Source organism: Typopeltis vanoorti, chromosome 16 (genome assembly GCF_054136105.1).
Source record: "Typopeltis vanoorti isolate ZY-2024b chromosome 16, IOZ_Tvanoo_1.0, whole genome shotgun sequence".
NCBI lineage: Eukaryota > Metazoa > Arthropoda > Arachnida > Uropygi > Thelyphonidae > Typopeltis > Typopeltis vanoorti.
The window spans coordinates 68767506-68784665 of record NC_143564.1 but is presented as its reverse complement, the minus strand read 5'-3'; the positions used below and the strand labels follow the sequence as shown (position 1 = coordinate 68784665).

At 35.3% G+C, this 17160-nt stretch overlaps 1 protein-coding gene across 3 annotated transcripts in view; it reads left to right on the top strand.

The window, feature by feature from the left end:
- Galt (Galactose-1-phosphate uridylyltransferase) overlaps positions 1-17160 on the top strand; it is a 235823-nt gene that overhangs the window by 26931 nt on the left and 191732 nt on the right. For all 3 annotated transcript variants that reach the window (XM_090406502.1, XM_090406501.1, XM_090406503.1), the window contains exon 5: positions 12214-12270. In XM_090406502.1, coding sequence (XP_090262628.1) covers positions 12214-12270 — 57 coding nt within the window. The remainder of the gene's footprint in view (positions 1-12213; positions 12271-17160) is intronic.

Here is a 17160-nt window from a genome sequence, read left to right as displayed (position 1 = left end):
GTTTTAATGAAGGAATTTGTGATAGAGAATTACTTGCTTGATATAACAAGCAAGTAATAGCATCACAAAGTTTACATCTGCATACCCAACTTAGCAATCAGGGTTGGATTGACAAGTCAGCTACCAAAAGAAATGCGGTAGAATTAAAACCAACAAGCTTTTTGTTGGTTTTAATAGCTTGTCAATAACAACATGGAATGTCTGTACTTTATGGACTCCTGAAAAGCTTGACTTACTTGATAAGGAAATGGAGCGATACCATTGTGACATCCTTTGATGAGCAGAGATGCATTTTACAGGGGAGATGAGATGTAAAAGAATTATCTCGTCTGGCAATAGTATAAACCATAAGGTAGGAGTTGGATTTCTTCTCAGTAAAAGAGGAAGAGAAGCATTATTAGGATACACACCAGTCAGTGAAAGAATAATAATGGCAAGATTTGCAGCCGGATCATTTAGCATCACAATGGTTCAGTTATATTCAACCACTTCATCAAGTACTGAAGAAGAAATACAGTATTCTATAGTAACTTGGAAATAACCTTGAAATCAGTACCAAAGAAAGATGTATTAATTATTGAAGGAGATTGGAATGTGAAGATTGGAAAGGACAATGAAGAATAGGAAAGAATAATGTGCAAATATGGATATAGAGCAAACAATGAAAGAGGAAAAAGAATGTTTGAATTTGCCATGGCATGACATGGTAATTTGCAACACAATTTCAGCAAAAAGACAGCAGGATGTGGATATGACGATCACAGATGGAAGAACATGCTAGACATGATACTCATAAACAAGAGATGGGCCACATCAGTTCAGCAGTGTTGAACATTTCAAGGAGCATACACAAAATTGGATCATGGCTTAGTGATTGCCAATATTAAGTTGAAACTCCAGCAATAAATGAAGGCACAGTGTCAGAGAGATATGAGGACACTGAGTAAGGAAATTACAGGGCAAGTGTATAGGAAAATGCTCGAGGAGGAAAAACTGAAATCTATTACTGAAAGGAATTGGAGGATAGAAACAATAAAATGTGTCTGCAATCAAGAAAGCAGTGGAACCAACAGTTCCAACACAGGAAACGCAAAGAAGAGGCAGATCTCACAGTTGACATTAAAGATAATTCAAGTAAAAAGAGAATTAAAGATTAGGAGATCTCTTTGGAAATGGAAGAACAGTATAGAGCAAAATGCAATGAAGTGAAGAAGGCAGTTAGGAGAGACAAATCAACATGTCTAGAGGAATAGTGTGAGGATATCAATAAATACTATGGTGAATATAGAACAAGAGAAGTATATAAGATGATCAGAAATGTAAACAAAAAATGACAGAGCAAAGCAGATAACCATAAATAATGGTGAAATCTTGATGAACATAGAAGAAATGAAGAGGATGAACAAGATACTGTTCAGAGTTATGTAACACACAGGGAGATGATGAAGTCCCAAGAAGTTAATTGATGAATTTGAGGAAAATATCCTCACCAAGCACAGATGGAGAAATATATATATACCGAGGGATGAGGTTGTAATTCATGTGTAGAGGCTTAAGTGCTGTGAGGACATCATGTTGGAGGCTTAATGGATTTTTTTACAACACTCAAAAAGGATTAAAATAGAATTTAATACTTCTTATATTTTGTCCTAGTCACTAGGACATCTACGTGGATTACAAAAACAACTAATGTAACATAACACAAATAACAAACAATACTAAGCCCAACCACATGGATGACACTAAAGTCCTATCTACTTGGAGCGCCCTCTAAGGGCAGTTGTAGGTGGCCTGGAATATAAGGTGGGACCTCTGGTGATGAGTGTTTCCCAAATCTTCGGAAGCTTAATGCAATTGTATTTGTTAAGATTTGGTTGATTTCTGAGAGCTGCTGCTGCTTCTAAGAATAGTCTCTCTTTCTTGAATTTGCTGTGGTGGAGGATGGTGGTTTTCTTCCATGACACCCTGTGGGTGGTGTCCAAAACATGGTCAGCCAAGCCTGAATGACCATAGTTGTGTACCTCCAGGCGGATGGATGCTGATCTGTCTGTCCAAAGTACTCCAGCTTACAGGAACAGGGTACTTTGTAAACTCCAGGCAGAGAGAGAGAGAGGAGGGAGCTGATCTTTCGTAGAATGGATAAGGGTAGCAAGTTTGCGGTGGGGCTTATATGCTGTGCGTAGATTGTACTTTTTTAGATCTTGGCTATTTTTTCGGATGTGTCATGGATGTAGGGTATGGTGATGGCATTTTTAAAATCTTGTTGACAAGAAGGACGGAGAATGGGGGAGGAACTGATTATTTTTTTGATACTGTGATCGCTGTAGCCATTGGAGAGGAAAGTGCTGTGTATGTGGTTAAGCTCAGTAGTGAGGGCAGTTCCACTGGAACAAAGATTGTGGGCTCTCTTGGTAAGAGTTTTAATAATGCCATATTGTTGAGAGGGGTGGTGGTGGGAGAGTTTGTGAATGTATCTGCCTGTGTGTGTGTGTGGGTTTTCTGTATACAGTGAAGGCAAGTGTATCATTAGGCAGGTGTGTAACTAAGGTGTCTAGGAAGGGTAAACAATTGTTCTTTTCCTTTCCATAGTGAACTGGATTCTTGGATGTAGGCTATCGAGATGACTGAGGAAGGAGTCTAACGTGTCTGGGCCATGAGGCCAAATAGAGAACACATCATCTCTACATATCTTAGCCAGATAGAAGGTTTGAGTGGGGCTGAGTCTATGGCTCGTTTTTCGAAATCTTCTATATAGAAATTGGCAAGAGGGGGTGAGAGGGGAGAACCAAAGCATTTTTATCATGCTTTTGGAAAGAACAATGGATATCATAAAGGATAATATAAGAGGAATTTCAATTCAAGTTACAAAAATAAACAATTTGCAATTTGCAGATGACATAGTCATCATTGAAGAAGATGAAGAGGAACTAGAAAGAACAGTGCTAAAGGAAAGTGATATTAGCTGATAATGAACATCAATAAAATAAAACAATGATATTTGGAGAAAAGAGAATGCAAAAGCAAATAAAGGTCAACGGACAAGAACTGGAAAAGGTTAGGAACTTCACATACCTAGGCAACAACATGATACATGATTTAGACTAAAAAAAAGAGATAAGATCTCAGATAATGATGATCTATTGCTTTAATGGTGCAAGGACAGCAAAGGTTATACTATACCATATCAAAGGTTATAGCAGTACACAAGGTAAGACAATCACAAACATCCATGCCCACAGCAGGATTTGAACCTGTGACCTGTTGGTTGCAGAGCAATTTTTGGTAACCACCCAGCCAACCAGACCAGCAAGATCTCAGATAACAAAAACTAAAGTAAACCTACAGACAATGGTCAAGATGTGGAAAATTAAATCACTGAGCCTTCTCATGTAGCTGAGATTGCTGGAACCATGCATATTCCCAAGTGTTCTCTATGGCTGTGAGACATGGGTAATGGTCAAAGACTCTGTGAGATGAATATTGGTTTTTGAAAGAACGTATTATAGAAAGATTTTTCGAATTGGATATGTGCAAAAAGTAACAAATGAAGAACTGTATCGCAAAGTAAACTGAAAAAAAATGTAATACAGAAAATAATTCAAAGGAAACTAAAGTTTTTTGGACATATCTGCAGAATGGATAACAGCAGAAAGATCAAAACCTTGATGCTTGGTACAATGGTCAATATAAATAGAGATGACAATGTGAAAAAGTGGTGTAGAAAGAGTTTGCAGAATTTGAGTCACCTGGCAGTAGACAGAGAGAAATGGCAAAGAATAGTGAAACAAGCATCAGCTGCTAACAGGTATTGGACCCATGGATAATGATGATGATGATAACACATCATCTGCATAAAGTACAGAGCTTAGATTAGCATTTCAAACTTTGATATCATGCCTAATGCCACTTTCCTTAATATTGTGACCATAATGAAACTAACACAGATTGGATTGGATAACACACTAGTGAGTTAGATAAGTGATTGGCTGTCAGATAGGTATCATCAAGTTGTATATGAGGGTGCAGTATCCTGAAAGAGGGAAGTCACTAGTGGTGTGCCCCTGAAGCATACTACTAGTAACTGATATTTATTGTATATGATATTTGACCATCATCTATTCATTTGCTGCCTTCTTCCATTTCTAAGCTTTTTGCAGTAGTCTTTTTAACATTTTGTCACCTTCCTGATATTTATGTTCTATATTTATCTTTTAGGGCCTGGTTGGCCAAGTATTTAGCATAGCCTCTCTCTAACCAGCAAGCCATAGTTTCTAATTCTGCTATGGGCATAAATGTGTGTGATTGTCTTTAGGTGTTAGATGAATTCCATTACCCAATGTGAGACAACTGCTCCACTTATTGGAAGCCTGAAGTGGCTTGAAAAAGTTACATGTATTATTATTATTATGATGTCAGAACTCCATTGAGTCACGAGGTGCTAAGAGAAAGCTTTACAAAATGCTAGAATTGTATGGTATAAATGAGAGATTAAATTGAGCAATACATAGTCTACATTTGAGTTATAAGTCGAACAGACAGATATAAAGGATAGATGATTGGCTTTTTACATCAAACCAAGAAGATGGGTTGATTTAAAATCATGTATGAGACAAGGGTGCACACTATGTCCTTTTTTTTATTTTTCTTCTATTATTATTATTACTATGTCAGACCTCCATGGAATCAGAAGACTCATTATGGGAGGTGCACATTGTCACACACAAATCTAATCAAACTATGCTTCAGGCTCATTCAGCATGTCTGCATTCACCACCTCTCAGCCAATACATTCCATTCACCTTTTCCTCACTCCTTTGCTCACAATCTCCTTATAGTTTTCATGGATGGCCTCTTGTTCTACCCCCCCCTCCCATTCTGCGAACAATTTCTTCCACATTAACATGGTAACAGTCCCTGACCAACTTATGTCTCAGTCATATTCCCTCTTCTTTTATTCATAATGCTTTGCAAATTACATTCTGTCAGTCTGTCTTAATATTCCACATTCTAAATGCTAGTTATCACAATAGTCAAGCTTTTTTGGATCCTTTCTAATATATCCCCATCACTATGAAAACAAGGTACCAAATCTGTGCATGATAATCCATATGAGACCCTGATCAAGGGACCATAACTACTTTATTTCTGCACATCAGTATCCTCTGTATCATTGCCACATTCTGATATGATGATTTCACAACTTATGTAATGTGACTTCTGAATTTTTGGTCCTTGTCCACCATCACCACTCCAAGATGTCTCTCATCTCCTGTTCTTCCTTCAAAATTTTCCTACTGAGTGTATACTTTGCATCCCATCATTACTTACCAAATTTCACTTTGTTTCATTGAAATGATAGTTCCACCCACTTGAAAAAGTATTCCTGTAAGGCCACAACATGAGCAATGAGGAACTTATTCACATTTGACTTGAAAAGCTGTGGAATGTGGAAACAGCCTTCTATCGTGTGTTTCCTTAAGAAACACGTTGAAAACACAGAAATATAAATCTGTTTTTCTGGAGCACAGCAGTGAGAAATTTGTTCATGGGTTTGGAGTTGAAGGAGAGAAATTTGTTCATGAGTTTGGAGTTGATTTACACATTTGGACAGATTTATAAGAGGATGGGGAATTATTGATGCAATTCTGATGAACAATGGCCATAGAAGTATTTATAGAAGATGCTGGCTGCAGAGACTGAATGCTTGTGGGAAAGTGAATGGAATGTATTAGTGAACACTGAAGATAAAGATATTGTAGATGCAGGAGTAATTACTTTGAGATATTGTTAAATGAAACAGGAAGTGACAGGATAGTGATTGAAAATATTTAAAAGAAATGCATTCAGGAGTACATATCAATACTAGAGATAGAAAAAAAAAATCATTAAAATCACCCTCCTTATACTTTTCCAACCAATTTCAATAAGTATTTCAGTCATTGTTTTCTGTATTCTTATGCCCAAAAAACAATTTATTAGACATCCCATTCGATTGATCTCATTCTTACATGCATTGTTTTCTTTGAATTTCTATCTGATATCATTAATAGCTTCCTCCACCTCTTTTTGTCCTAGATTCTATCCTTTTGTTTATTTATTTATTCATTTTTATTTATTGTTTTATGTGACTTGCATCCACAAAAGATTATAAACCTATACTGCATTAGTAGTATATGGGATAAAGATTTTTTCTATTTTAAAATTAATTTTTGTAATTTTAAAATATTTTTATTCATTTTTTACATGGTCTAGGAACCCTACTTTAGAGACCAAAGATGGAACGTCTTTTTTAGCCACTTCAGGCATCCAATATGCAATGCAATGGGCTCATACCGGGCAATAAAATTCACCTCCCACCTAAAGACAATCACAATTATTCATGCCCATAGCAAGGTTTGAACCTGTAGCCTGCTGGTTATAAAGCAGATACATTAATCACTCATCCAACCAGGCTGGGATGATAACACAGTTTTCATTTTGTTATTATCCACAGTTAGCCATGTTCCAAGTGCATTACCATGTGTGATGATTTAGCTATTTTTCCAAAACTGATGCAGTACTATAAACCCATTATCCTTCTTCCAGAGACTCTTTGCAGCAGTAAACCAATATAACAGTCCGTTTGAAAACTCCTGAGCAACAATGCTTGTGTTATTATTCTTTGTGATACCTTGCCGGCCCTTGACAACTTCCTTTACCAATACTATCATGCTTTCTTCACAATAGGTGTGTGACTCTAAGCCACATTTCTTCCACTCACTTTGCTCTCATTTCCCTGCTCCTTTTTCTCATTCACTCCCTCACTCTGTTTTTTTTTTTTCTCACTTTACTCTGTCATTGTCATTTACATCAACTTTCTTCTTCTCAGGCTCTCTGAGTCATCAGATCGTAGAGCAGATGCCTTCCCTCAATGATTCTTTGGATTCCCTGGTGGTGTTATGTAATAATAATAATAATAATAAGATTCATCATGGGAGGTTCACCTTAGACAGTGCAGTCTGTTATACTTCTTAAACTCATTCACTGTTTGCATGTTCAAGCAACACATTTCATTTTCCTTCTACTCTCTATGTAGAGAGTAGAAGGAATAAACCAATTCTGACACTCTCCTATGCACCACTTCCTTTCACAACTTCCATGGATGGTCTCTTGTTCTCATTTCTTTCTCCTTGTTCTGCCTTATGAAAAATCTTTTCAAGTGATACCTCACAACAATTTAAATGTCTCATTCATATCACCTCTTTATTTTCTCTCCACCATATGTTGCAGATTACATGACCTCAGTCTATCCTTGTATTCAGTGTTCTTCAGTCTCAATATCATTGCTTATGTATCTGCCTATGTACATCTTCCAAAAAATTCATCCCCTTCAAATTTTGGTGACTGGATCTGATCAGGGTGTCCTTTTCAGTATTTCTCTGGGTTGGCAGTAATCCTCTGGGTTGCCTTCATGACTTTTACAATGTGTGCCTGTAACATCAAGTATCTATTCACTATTACCTCAAGATCTGTTGCCTCATCTGCTTCTTCCAGTATAATTCCACTAAGAAAATAAGCACTCTCCTATCCATAAATCCTTGACAATTTTCAAAACTTTACATGTAGCTGCATTAAGCAAACATCTCCATTCATTTGTTCACCTTTCCAGCCTATTCACACCTCTTGAAGAGCCATGTGATTAGCACTATTACTAATGATCTCCTAAGCTTCTTATCATCAGCACACAACTGAATATCTCTCTGCAATCTCGTGCATTATTATTATTAAGAGTGACCTCCAGGGAGTAAGAGACTCATCGAGGTAGGTCACATATCATCCCACTCTTGCTGTCATACCTTTTTGCAAATTCATTCACATTACCTATACTCACAAACTCCAAAGGGAGTCCATTCCAATCACACACACTACTCTGTGAGAAAAATGTCACTCTCACTCCTTTCTTGACTGCAGTCATTCTCAACTTCCATAGATGTCCTCTTTTTCTCTCTCTCCATCCTCCATAAAATGAAAAGTTACATCTACTGGTATCCTGTGTTGTGTCTGTCTTTCGTCCAACCTTATATTTGCTAGCTGTTGTTTGACCCCACTTTCAAACATAAAGAAAATTTTTATTATACTGTGCCACTCTATGTTTGAAATCACACAATTTTTGTGAGGGAATCAAGCACCAATTTGCACTACAGCTATGAGAACTTACTACAGGCTGAAATTGTCTTACTTATATATAAACTTTCCCACAAGATTCGTATTTTAATGAGCGGTGCAATAAAACTGAAATTAGGCAATCATAAGAATCAAGTTAAACAAGATATTTAATTTTCTCACAAAATTATTCTTACATAAGAAACAAGAACTCTATTAAGATCAATACAATTAGAAAACAATTTATGCATTCTATAAAGAAATTAGATTCTACTCAGCTGAGTATATCATTTACTGCTAGAACTTATGTATAAGGCTTTCACAATTCTCATCCATTATGATTTCAACTTAGTTTCACTTTAAACAACATCAATATTCAGCAAAGCATTTAAAAGTTAATTCTTTTTAGTCTCAGAGAAATATTCATAAACTTCAATTTATCAAACACTTAACTGGCAACTTCAATATCTATCAGAGGATTAAAATAGTTCTTAAAAGGTTCAGTCTTAAATATACATATGCATTGTGAGATAACACATTCAAACACGAACTATTTCTTTAATGAAGTTTCCCATATTTTGTTTCACAAGGAAATGTTTTATAATATCACTCAATCAAGTTGCACTAGCTGGCTTCAGCAACACGAAATTTTACCAAGTTCTCTGGACACAAGCATCACTATCACACGCTAATTATAGAATAGATATTCTTACCGGTATGATCATCATAGCTTGCACATTATGGAAAATTCTTACATCACTTCTAGGCACTCGATAATCTTCCACTTTAGGTGACACAAAACTTGTAGTATCCCTGAGTTCAACAACTTATTTGCCAAGACTGGAAAAGATATTTTCTTGCTCGTAATAACTTGTCTTACGATAAATCTCAATCATATTATTATTATTTTATCCACTCACTCAGGTAAATTCCTTTACAAGGTGACAGGAAACTATAAATAATTATGAGTTCGAAGTAAGATTCATTAAAATCAGAACAAGCTTCCAAATCTGTGTTGCAACGTTCGATCTCAGGTTAGGTCACGTCTCACTACCTATCTACACTCACTCCATTTTCCTTCTGGTTCCTTCTTCCTCTATCTCATAAATCCTCTCTCTTTTTCCCACCCAAACCACGAAATTATCATGTGATCGTTATACAGTTCTCAATGCTAAGGCACGTGCTATCATGAAATAACTTAGTTTACTGACAGCATCCAATGAAATCACATTAGCAGAGTCCGTTAGAAATATTTTCACTTTCCGTAACAACAAATAAAATGCATATATTACAGTTCACTTAGGATGCATTTACAAGTTATATTAATAATTTATACAAGATAAAATAACTAAAAAAATTACAATTATTTCAATGAACAAATAACAGTAAGTGTTTAAATTACAATTTATTTAGGAGCAAACTTAGCTCAGGAAATGCAATTCATGTTAAATCATGAATGAAGTATTAATAAATCATAAAATTCTTCATTCACAATTTAACACCTGTATGATCCTATCAGAAATTTGTAAGTCTCAGTCATATCACCCTCTTTTTCCTGTTTGCTAGTGTCTGCTGGCCATAGATTCTCAATTTGTATTCATAATCTGTGTTCTACATTCCAATATCATTTTTAATACTCTTCTATGCATGCTTCCAACTATATCAGCTTCACCATGGAAACCAGATCAGACCTGTGGCACAGCAGTCCAAGTGAGGTCATATCAAGGCCTTGTAAAGAGGCAAAATGACTTCCTTATCCTTACATGTCAAAGTTTGTTTCAGCAGTTATCTTCTGAGTTGTATTTGCAATATTCTTAAATTAAAATAGTTGAACAATAACAGTCCCAGTACCGGGTCCTGTGGAACCTCCCCCCCCCCCTGTAACTTCATTCTCCCCAATACTGTTCTCCCATGCTCTGGAAGACCAACATAATCTGCTAAACTTATATCTAAATCTCAATGTTGCAACTTAAGTATCAATTTATTATGCTTATCATGAGCACCCTGTCTGCCAAATACCTTGTCAAAAATCTAGAAAAATGACAGTATATGCTTTCTCTCGACTTGTTACTTTATTATGCAAGTATTCTGATTACTAAAACAAATGTCCCTTACAAATACCAAAAATCCTGTATATGATCTTTTGCTAATTTGCATCCTCTTCATTCACTCCTAAATCTTCAATCCTCCTCATCCCTCTAAGAATAAAAACCTGCTTTACAGAATGAAGCATTCTAATAAAAATTATCATTAAAGGGTCATCTGCATTGGTCACTTGATGAGTCCATCTAATGAGATTATTCGTCCATGATCATTTCTCCTACTGACCACATAATAAAAGAAATTTTAGAATTCTGCTTGAATCACAGTGCTAGCATCTTCTGGTATTCTAATTTTCTCTTCCTCACTACACTAGCCACCTTTCCAACCACAGCTTTATTTTTGATTAGCAATTCTTTTTTGATTTCCCTAGTCATTCATTTTACTCCAAGTTGCTTGATCTTTTTCACTTGAAATATGCATTTTGCCATTGCTGCTATGATATATTTCTTTACTAGCTCCTATTGGCTACTGAATTCTCTTTCTTCAAATTCTTCCATCCATTGTACCACTCCAAACTGGCTTCCTAGTCTGGTATAATTACCTGATAATTCTGTAATTTTTTTACTCCTTGATACTTTCGTATGTCTAGTCATACTCCAAGTCAAAGCTACACGTTACTCTTGCCATCTGGGCAAGTGTGACATCATAATCATGACCATATCCTTTGATGCAGTGACAAAATTCCAAGAATCTTGATCCCTGAGGTGTTACTTCCACCTCAAGAACTCCAGAAATTCAGTTCCTTTATTACTGTATGTTCCTCTGCTCAGTTTATATTACTATAATTAAAATATCATATAATGATCACTCATTTTGCACTTATGAAACTAATTTGCCTAAATATTTCCCACTTATCACTTTATAAGTAACACTCTATTATCCCATTAACACGTTCTATCCATCTTGATAAAATCTGCTCTCCTTCAACTTCTGTCCTTGTCAAGACATTATTCTATGTCAAACACTTTTTACTAACACCAATACTCTTTGGACAGTCTTAAGTTCATGACACAAAAACTGACTTACTTTATTCTTGATCTTCTGACATTTATATATAGAAACGCCAGTGCATTGCCAGCTTGGCTGGCCAATTTGTTAGTGTATCCACTCCCCAGCCAAAAAAAGACTGTGGGTTCGAATCCTGCCATGGGCATGAATGTTTGTGATAGTCTGTGGAAATACTGGTGGTGGTTGGTGTAGTTGTGGTCAGCTGGTGGATTGTGAGTGGTGGACAGTTGTAGAGCAGATGCCCTCCCTTGATGAGTCTTTGGACTCCCTGGAGGTGACAAATAATAATAATAATTCTTATAATTATAATTACTCTTCTCATACTTTGATTGGCTATGCAACATACTATATATCCTCTCATCCTCTAGGCAACTTTCTCTGTGTTGGGCTATCCTTGCCATCTTCTGCTCTGACAACTCTTTCATGCCTTGATACTCTCACTTTGTTCAGAGAACAACCTCTTCAAATGCCTCCATCCTTTCATGTTCAAATGCAATCCTTCTCTCCTCTGTCATCAAATGCATTACAAGCATCCATGTGTTCCATACCTCTTTCTACACATTCTTTCTATCATATCATTCATTATTGTTGGTCTTCTCAACTTTGCATTGTTATATTAGTCAATACACCTGCTATCTTCCCTCTCCTCTCCTCTCACATCTTTTCTGATGCACAGTCTCTAACATTGATAGATCTCTCACTTCCTTTCTTTCTTCCTTTCACAATCTTTCTTTCACCCTCCTCCATATCCATATTAATTTTATCCATTTTTTGTATATTCTCTCTCTCTCTCTCTCTCTCTTTCTCTAATCTGAGTTTGCAACTTTCAAACTTGAGAGAGTTTTGTATTTAAAAAACTTTTGAAGTATTTGTATAATTAAAATAAATGAACATTTAAAGAATATTTTGCCTTATCTTATGCTACTCAGTTCTTATTTGTGTTTTATTTATTTGTAACAGATATTTGAAAATAAGGGTGAAATCATGGGTTGTTCAAACCCTCATCCACACTGTCAGGTTTGTTTATTTTGCAGTAAATAAAATAAAAGTTGAAATCTTTGTATATACTGTGTTACAGTATTATATAGTTGCCTTTTACTATAGCAAACTAAAACTAAAGTTCCACAGCAATAATTACAGTGAAATTTTTCTCTAGTCAGTTTCGTTTAGGACTTTATTTGGGAGTTCTCAGTAGTTTGTTATAGCAAATGAGTTTTTTATAATGGCTTTTGCTACAGTGAGAGTCATCTGTAGTCTTTATGCAGTTATATTCTAATTTCTTTCAGTATTTTATCCAGGTATGTGCAAATAGAAAGTTTGTAAGAAATTGCATTTATGATGATACTTTTTATTAAAAGTGGAGTAGTATTTTTTGGAAAGTGATACTTTTTTTTTTTTTTGCTCTTAAGCTTTTCTAAGGAATGTACCCGTTTCTTTGTCTCCCTGTTAAAGCAATATATTTCTGTATGATTCACTATGATTTGATTTGTTTGAATAAATTCAACATGTTTTAATTTGTTGATGTTTCTTATTTATACTAGATGAATATGTTTTCCTTGACATGTTTTACTGTCTATATGGCTGACAGCATCTTCAGGAGGTTGCTTAACTGACACAAAACTAAATGCTTCCCAATAGCTGCTATTTCTATAAATCGAAAAGCAGATTATTCCTTAGTTTCTATTTAGTGTGTCTGTTGAATGAATTGACCTCGAAAAACTCCTTGAACAACCTGTCAGAATACTTCTCTTCTAAGTAGGGAATGGAGGATGCTTGTGAATTTTCCATGTGATGTTTTTTAAGGATGTGTGCTGTGAGTCTGCTTTTTTCTTCCCAACATTGCTTATATGTTTGTTATGGATTTTGGGGAACATTTTTGTCGGTTTTTTACTTTTGTTAAGCAACCTCCTGAAGATGCCAGACAGTGAAACATGTCGAGAAATATCTAGTATAAATTAAAAAAAAAAACACTTACGAGTTAAAATGTGTTATTTATTATTCAGGCAAATCCACTCATAGTGAATCACATACAAATACATCTTCTTTACAAGGAGACAAAGAAACAGGTATGTTCCTTTGAGCAGTATTTTACTGTGAGTTGCCCTAGTATGTACACTGAAATAGAAATTTTAGTGCACATACTTGGAGAATAAGAGTTCTTACCACACAGGCATTTCAGTTTTTATTGATAAGAAATTGGTATGTGGTAAAATTCTCAAGGACATCTTCAGTTAATTGATAGCAGAAGCACATATCCTAACATGCAATCATAAATAACCATGACATCTCTGATTAGCTCTACTCACACATTCTTGAATGCTGACGGTGTTCAGGTTTCTTTTTAATATAGTAATTTTTATATGATTCTACACTGATGTCATCTGTTCATTTTCCTAATTTTTCTGAGAACTGTAATATCTGGTTTCTAGCCAACTGTTTTATTTTTAACCCCAGTCTCAGATCCATAAGTTAAAATTGGTATAAATACTGTCTTACTTCTGGTTCTGCATTTTAGTTAATTTCTCTCTTATTTCATTTAATTTTATATATTTATTTTTTATTTAACTGGCTCTCTCCATATACCAGCTTTGTGTATTGTTTTATGTCCATGTTTATTTAATTTGCTATCTTAATTAAATTTTGCCTAAATAGCTGAAGTATCTTTCTTGTTCTATAGGTTCTCTGTTCAAGATATAACAAGATATAACCGTTATTTTTCATGTTTCAGAGTTTTTTTTTTTTTTAATGCTGATTTTCTTGCAAATTTGTCACAGCAGTTAATTAATTTAGTTAAAGAATTCTGAAGACTTTAACTGTATTTATTTAAGAATATAATCTCATCTGCAGAAAGTAAAGAGCCAACTTAAATATTTCAATATTTGGTTAATGCCACTTTCCTACATTATGTGATCCATGTACAAGGGTGGTCTGAAAGGTTCTCGGCCTCAACCATAGATGGCAACACTATCAGCAAGATTTTTTTTTTCTAAGTTGGTACATCTGTCATAAGTATCCATGTGAAATTGCAAGTCATTCTATGAAGTAGTTTGTTTTATACAGCTGTCTGAAGCAAAAGTGTTGTCTGTATCTCTTGAAATGGATAAAATTGAGTATCGTGCAGCTATAAAATTCTTTGTAAAAGAAGGTTTAACGCCAAATAAAATTCATTCAAAGTCCATAAAAGTTTACGGGCGCTCTTCTCCTTCATTTTCAACAATTAAGAAATGGTCTGCAGAGTTTAAACGTGGCCATACCAGCCTTGAAGATGATCCACGTGAAGGATGTCCAAAAAGTGTAACAACACCAGAAATCATTGATCAAGTGCATGATATGGTATTGGATGACCGGCGAGTCAAAGTGCGTGAAATTGCTGAGACTATAGGCATTTCAAAAGAACGTGTAGGATATATTTTGTATGAAGAATTACAAATGAAAAAGCTTTGCACAAGATGGGTGCCTTACTCACACTTACTCACAGCAGATGAAAAACGCACTCGCATGAAAATCTCTGAAGTGCTTGGAGCATTTTAACAAGAATAAGGCTGATTTTGTGTGTCAATTTATTATGGATGAGACTTGGATTCACCATCATGCCAGAATACAAACAGCACCAAAGAAGACAAAGTCGGTTCCATCAGCAGGAAAGGTCATGACATTGTTGTTTTGGGATGCTAAAGGCATTTTGTTTATTAATTATCTTGAAAAGAGTAAAACAATAACTGGGGAATATTATTCTAAAGTTTTAACCAGACTAGATGAAAAAATTTGTGAGAAAAGACCCAGTTTGCAGAAGAAAAAAATCATCTTTTATCAGGACAATGCATCTGTCCACAAAGGTGTTTTGGCAATGGGAAAATTAAGGGATCTGCACTATGAATTGTTGGTACATCCACCCTATTCCCCAGATTCGGCTCCCTCTGACTTCTATCTCTTCCCAAACCTAAAACTCTTCCTCGCTGGTCTGCGTTTTTCTTTGAATCAAGAGGTGATTGCAGCTGTAGAGGGATATTTTGCAGATCTTACTGAGAACAACTACAGGGATGGGATAATGGTGCTGGAGCATTGTTGGAATAAATGTATTAGTCTTAACGGAGATTATGTTGAAAAATAAAAATAATTTTGAAATTATAAATTCATTTTTTCATTGTTAGGCTGAGAACTTTTCAGACCACCCTTGTAGATGATGAATAACAGTGGAGATGGTGTGCACTAGTAGAATATCTTGTTGCCTTACACCTGATTTTACATAATTTTACATCAAATTATGTTCCTCTACTTTTTTTTTGTAAATTGTCTTCCTTTTATTATTATTATTTCCTGATTATCTGCAAATAATCAGCTAATATAGCACATTTAATTCTGGGAAATTTCTATACCTGGGTTATTTAATGTGTTCCACTGTATTTTAATATTTCATTAATATAAATATGTTGGAGAAAGAGGACATTCCTGTCATACTTATTGGTTTATAGATTGCTTTTCAGACATTTTTTTTTCATTTTTTTTTTGTTTATTTTTATTTTGTTAGCTTTGTATATATTCAGTATTGCATATAGTAAACTATTAGTTATATTTATTCTTTGTAATATATCAAACAGTGTATATCTTTTTACTTTATGAAATGCTTTTTCATAATTTATAAACAAAACATGAGTTTCTAAACTAAATTCTCTTCTTTTCTCAATAAGTAGTTTTTAACAAAAAAAACTGCATCCATTGTAGAGCATCCTTTTCGAAATCCATTTTGATGTTCCAATAATATTTTTTCACTGTATATTTTCAATTTTTCATTAAGTATTCTACTATATAATTTGCAGTATGCATTCAATAAACTAATACCTCTATAATTAGCAGGTTTTTTTTATCCCCTTTTTGAAATAGTATTATTATTATCATCATCATTATCATCAAATTCCTGACATGTACCCTCAAGGAGTGCACAGGATGTGATAGTACTACATGAAAAATTTACATCCTTACCAACACATCTACAATTTGCTATCTACAATTTTTTTCCAAATCAATTTGTTACCTGTCAAGATTCAACATTATCTATTATTAAAACACTTAAGGGATATAAATTAAATTAAACTTTAATAAATATTTTCCGATATTTCGGCAACGTCACATTGCCATTTTCTAAAGGAACTTACACGAAAGTTACGTGCACATAGGCACCACAACACAGAAACTGGGAATGAAGACATGAAGCTATTGTTCTCCTAACAGTCCTGATGGTGCCCTCTAGCGGGCTAAGTAGGTGTTCTTGGCCGTTGGGCTGAAGGTCTGCAGATGTAGGCCTCCCAAATTTGGGGCAGTCGCATACAACCAAATTTGTTGAGGTTTGGAGAATTTCTTAGGGCTGAGGCTAATTCCATAAAGAGTCTTTCAAATTTGTATTTGCTACGGTGTATCACTGTAGCTTTCTTCCACCGTATTCTGTGGTGTGTATCCAGAGCATTGTCCGCAAGTCCAGAATGACTGTATTTGTGAAAACGGATGTAGTCCTTGTGTTCCGAAATGCTGATATTCGCTGTCCTGCCTGTTTGGCCAAAGTAAGACAGTTTACAACTGCAAGGGACCTGGTAAACACCAGGTTGGTCTAGGGGAAGTGGTTGGTCTTTAGTGGAGCGGATAAGGGATGCCAATTTTCTGTAAGGTTTGTAACAGGAGGTCAGGTCATGTTTTTTTAAGATTTTGGTAATCTTTTCCGAGGTGCCTCAGATGTAGGGAATGGTGATGGATTTAGAGTAATCCTTGTTGTGGGGGGGGGAACCTCGGAAAAGATCAGGTCATGTTTTTTTAAGATTTTGGTAATCTTTTCCGAGGGGAACCTCGGAGGTGGACCTCGGAGTAAACCTCGGAGGTGGTCCTAGGAGGGACGTCCCACAATGAGTCTTGATAGAC